General features: G+C 56.7%; 1 protein-coding gene across 1 annotated transcript in view; it reads left to right on the top strand.

The window, feature by feature from the left end:
- Positions 1 to 1,314, top strand: part of DDN (dendrin) — a 5,267-nt gene extending 3,953 nt beyond the window's left edge. The window contains 4 exon segments of the mRNA XM_006109562.3: positions 20 to 686; positions 689 to 778; positions 780 to 842; positions 844 to 1,314. Coding sequence (XP_006109624.2) covers positions 20 to 686; positions 689 to 778; positions 780 to 842; positions 844 to 1,071 — 1,048 coding nt within the window. The 3' untranslated portion in view covers positions 1,072 to 1,314.
- The last annotated feature ends 3,991 nt before the right edge of the window (positions 1,315 to 5,305 follow it).

Below are 5,305 nucleotides of genomic sequence, written 5' to 3'. Positions count from 1 at the left end.
CTGCCACGGAGACTCCCAGCCCCCCGCGGCCCGCCCCCAGGTCCAGGCCCCATCTCCAGGGCCCCGGGGAAGGGAAAGAAGGTAGAGAACAGAGCTGGCTCCCCAAGTCCTGGATTCCCTCCCCTAAAAAGCATCCGCCTCCACATAGCCAGACCCTCCCCAGACCCTGGGCTCCAGGAGGCACGGGGTCGAGAGAGCCCCTGGGTCGTAGAGGGAGGGCCGGCCCCTGGGAGGGTTGGCAGGCCGCCCGCCGCGCCCACACCCTGCCCCGCAGCTCCAGCGGCCCTGCTCGCGGAGAAGTTATTTTTGTCATTGACGCCACGTGCGTGGTGATAAGGTCCCAGTACGTCCCGACCCCTCGAACCCAGCGCGTGCAGCTTTTGCCGGCTGGGGTGCCCCGCACTGTGGGCGATGCCCCCAGCCCACCGAAGCCCAGCAAGGAGGAGGGGGAGGCGGCCGCGGCCTTGCCTTCCCCTTGCCAAAAGCTGCTGTCGAGCAGCCGCCTTTCACAACAGCCACACGGGGCGCGCGGGTTCGAAGCTGAGGGCGGGAAGCCCGCGGATCCCTCTTTGGAGGAGCGCGCCTCCCGCATCTTGGGGCTCCCGGTGGACGAAGTCAACCTGCAAGACGCCCCCACGCCGCCAGGTAGCCTGGGGCGCTCAGTCTCCGGCCCAGCGGCTTTCAGGAGGCGCGAATAGCGCCGAGGGCTCGGGGGGGAGTGGCGGGGGTCCCCCGGCACGCGGGGCGGGGCTGGGCGCGGACCCCGGGGCCCTACGCCCGGGGCCCTGCGGGAAGCCGTGTCCCGCATCCGCCGCCACACCGCCCCTGACTCGGACTCGGAACGAAGCTGCGGAGCTCAGCGCCCATAGCAGCTCCTCTGATGGAAGCGACACGGAAGCCTCCGGCGCCCCCTGGCGGAGTGAGCGAGCCGGGTGCCGAGAGGGCGGGAAGACCACACAGCGGCACGACAGTATCCGAGAGATTCTGGATGTCATCAGCCAAACCGGGGAGGCCCTTTCTGGAGAGAGGAACAGGACGGGGGCCCCACGGAGAAGTAGGGAGCGGCAGTGAGAGGCTCTTTGTTGTATTTGTGCTTCCCAACCCATCCATCCTTGGGCCCACTGGCCCCCTTACTTCCTCACAGACTTCCTTTACCCCTTACCTATACCGGTTCCCATAACCCAAAAAGAAGCCGCCCGAATGAAAGGAAAGGGAACATACGCTGATTTGTAATTTTTAAAAAATCCTCACCCTAGGATATTTTCCCATTGATTTTTAGAAAGAGTGGAAGAGAGAGGGAAAGACAGAGAGAAATATCTGTGAGAGAAACACATTGATTGGTTGCCTCCTGCATGTGGCTGGACCAGGGCCTGGGCCAGAGAGGAGCCTGCAACCGAGGTACGTGCCCTTGACCAGACTCAAACCCGGGACCTTCCTTCCTCAGGCCGACACTCTATCCACTGAGCCAAACTGGCTAGGGCTGTATTTAAAAAAAAAAAATCAGGAGGGGTCAGGTGAACAGTAGACTTTAATGCCTGCTTCTTTCAGGTCACTCTGGTAAGGGCTTCAGCAGAGGTAGCTGCTGCCCTGGGTGTAGAGTGAGCAGAGAAGCCTGCCCAAGAGTAGGCAGGAGGGTAGGAATGGTATAGTCATGGGAGGGCAATTTCAGGGAAGGGCCTCTGGGCAGGAGGGAGAAAGTGATGGAGAGGCTTTGGACTGAAGTGAACAGGCGACAGAGACGCCCTTGGCAGAAGAGGAGGGAGTCCAGAAGCAGCCAGCAAAGCAGGGAGAGGGCTCACTTTGATGTCACAAGTCTTGGGTTCCCTTCCTAACTCTGACACTCACTTCCTGGGGCACCTTAGGCAAGTCGCTTTCCTTCTCCAGGCCTCCTCATATGTAAAACGAAGGGATTCTAAGGTCCGTCCATGTCGTTTTGGAGCCTTTGGGGAAGCTTTTATCTCATCCTTCCCTTTCACAAGCCAAGAAAGAGTTAGGAATAGATGAATAGAGTCTGAGGGTTTCTGGGTGGCTTCATGGTCACCTGCACTCATTCTCAATTCTAGAGACTGTCCAGGGTTTGCAGAAGAGCTGAGTAAATGGGCAAGGGCTCCTATCCCAGTCTTTCAGGTTTAGGTGAGGGTTACCCAAGGCAGGGCGGGGTGGTGGCCTTGTCACTGTCCCTGGCCTGTGGTGGTCCAAGCAGGAGAGGGAAGGCAGACAGTCAATCGGCGTGGGACCTCTTCAGACCTTCCTCTTTCCTCCTCCCCAGTGTTTCTTAGTGATGCTCTGAATCGTTGCCATGACTTTCCACCCAGGTGGTATCATTCGTCTGAAAGAATCCTGAGAATTTCTTGCATCTCTGCCTCTTCCAGAAACTGCTACAGTAGGAAGGGGGAGGCGGTCCCAAAAAGCCTGTGGGTATAGGTGTGATCCTCGCTGTAGCCACTATGGGGCGCGCGCAGGTCGCGGATTTCCCCCGTAGCTAGTCCGCGAGTCCTTCCTACTCCCACAGGCCAGTTAATCAATTGATCCCCAGTTAAAGCGCGGGGTCCCCAGCCTTGCCGCCTCCAGGTGTGCGGGGTCGGGAGCAGGCCTCTGAATGAGCCCCTCTTGGTATTTATCTGGCTTGGGACCCAGACGCTGAGGTCTTTTTTGCTCTCTTACCTTGGACACCTCCTCTCTATTTACCAGCCATGTGGACTCGGCCAAATCACTTCACCTCCCCGAGCCTCACTTTCCTCATCTGTCAAATGGGGGTATATAAACACCTACCTCGCAGGGTTGTTGTGAGGATTTAATGCGATCATGTATGTAAAGCGCCTTGCACAGTGCCAGGCACACGGTAGGCGCTCAATAAATCTAAGCTTCCCTTTGTCCAACCTTGGCCTCTTCTTCCTTTCACCTACCCTGTCCCCACTGCGTTCCACCCACAGGGCTCTTCCGCTCCTTCTCGCTTGGGGGGCGGGAAGGGGGAGTGGGGGGGGGACTCCTTTCTTTGATGGAAACTCCCGGCCCACTCCTGTCTCCCCCAGTGCGGACTCTCCCTTCCTTGCCCCCCACCTCCGCTGGCTCTTCCCACTGCCCCGCGCACTCCCCCCACCCCCCATTCCGGGCAAGGGCTGAGTCAGCCTGGGTAAATTTAGCCGCCGACTCGCCGGGCGCGGGGGCTTCGCCCAGACTCAGTCTCAGAGTCCTGCCTGGCCCTGCCCTCCACTCCGCCTCTGCCCCCCCCCCCCGCCCCCAAGTCCCGCCAACTCCAACTCTGGCTCAGCGTTCAGATCACCAATCCCGCTCTCAAACCACTTACGGTTTTGGTCTCCAATTATCTCCACATCACTCTCCACGCGCACCTGGAGAGACTGTGCAGGATGGGGCCCTAAGCTGGCTGCCTGGCCTTGGTTTGTTGGAGCGGGAGGGAGGTCCTCTTTGGGCTTCTGAACCTGAGGGGAGAATGTTGGTCAGAGTCGCCCAGGGAAGGTCTATCCCAGAACCTGCCTGAAACCCACACTGCCAGGTTTCCAGTTAGCTCCTGGTAGAGGAAGTAAAGGAAGTGGGGGTCACCTTGAGCAGAGATCAAAGGTTCCTGAGGTCTGGCTCCCTTCCACCTACAATTATATCTGCTGCAGGTTCTAACCATTGAGCATTTACTGAGCACTTGAGAGGAACCAGGACTCCAGGAAAGAGGAGTAAGGCCTGCTTGACAAGGGGTGAAGGTGAAAACACACCAGTAACGATAAAATTAAACAGTGGGTGTCACGTACAAAAAAAAGACTGAATTTGGGGAAGGGGGGTCTTAGGTAGAGAGAACAGCAAAAAGAAGAAGTGTGGATGTGGGAGAAATGGTCTGGTCTGACTGAAGTTGAAGGTACATTTGGGGGAGTTGTGGAAGATGAAGGAAGGAAGGAAAACTGAGGCCAGGTTGGGATGAGCCTGGTCCCGCTGAGGAGTGTGTGCCTTTGACCTCTGGGCTTGAGAAAAGAGTGAACTTCAGGCTAGGAGGAAGACAGAGGAAGGTCAGGGCAGTGGTGACCGTATCTGCCTGGATTGTGCTACGGCCCAAGGAGGCAGGGCTCTGAGGCTGGTAGAAGAGTGAGCTGTATGGGAGGGGCTGGCACTGTGAAGGTGCGCTCCACCTCACAGCCTGCGCCTCTTAGAGGCTGAACACCCAGGAGGCCAGTTTTTAAGAGTTTACCCATACTGGATCTGGCCTCTGCTGCCACTTCCTCCTCTTCCCCTACCTCTACTTCTCTCTGCCATTGTCAGAAAACTCGGGTAGTCTTGTATTTAGGACATGGACTATGTGGCCTGGGTTTGAATCTTGCCTCTATCTCATACTAGCTGTGTGACCTTGGCAAGTGACTCAACCTCTTTGTGTCTTGGTGTCAGTTATAAAGCTGGATTATTAATAGTGTTCCTTTCATAGTCTTGTTGGGAGGATTAAATGATTCAATATGTGAAACGCTGAGAACAATGCCTGGTACCTAGTAAGTGATATATAAGTGTTGAGTTCTGATTATTATTTCTCTCTAGGGCTATTTCATTAGTGTTGGGGGTATGGGAGCATGAGGATAGGGAAGAGGCAGCAGAGGCCAGATCCAGAGGAGAGGGGATTCCTGGGGTGGGGACAAGCTGCTTGAAAGGCTGAATGGTATACTAGGAACACTTGGGTGGTTAGGGTGTCAAAGTCACGTGCTCCCACCCCAGGATTTCCTCCAACTTTGCCTAAGAATGGAGTCAGCACCAGCTGCTAAAGATCTGGGGAGAAGGGGAGGAGCGACTGCAGGTCTGGGGGCAGCCCTTGATGAGCCATATCTCAGACTGGCTCCAAGGGCCCTGTGGGTGGCAGGCTGGAGGCTCCCTGCTGCGAAAATTACTTCTAAATCTGTCTGTCTCTGCCACAACCACCCCCCACCTCGGGACAGCGTCACAGGTCAGGAGTAGGGACAGCAGAGGCAGGAGGGCGTGGCCAGGTTGGGGCAGCATTCCTCAGGTTACCACGGGACCCTACTGCCCTCCCTACAGCCAGGTTCTTCCCAGGGAAACCCTTTTCTGTTCCAAATGGAGCCCAGTTAATGTGGCTTTCGAGGAGCTAGGAGCCTCCTCCCCTTTCAGACTCTCGGGAGAGCCCTGGGACTTCCAGGATCAGCCACAAATTAGTAAAGGAAACAATCAGGCCATAACTCTGGGACTTTAGGGAAATCAGAGTCAGGAGTGTGTGTGTGTATGTGTGTGAGGAGGGGAGGACCAGGAGAGATGACTGAACATGAATCCATGGGAAGTGTGCAAAGTGTATCTGTGGGAAAAG

The sequence above is a fragment of the Myotis lucifugus genome, unplaced genomic scaffold, assembly GCF_000147115.1.
Source record: "Myotis lucifugus unplaced genomic scaffold, Myoluc2.0 scaffold_91, whole genome shotgun sequence".
In the NCBI taxonomy this organism is placed as follows: domain Eukaryota; kingdom Metazoa; phylum Chordata; class Mammalia; order Chiroptera; family Vespertilionidae; genus Myotis; species Myotis lucifugus.
Note: the sequence above shows the minus strand (reverse complement) of the source record. Positions and strands in the feature narration are given on the sequence as shown.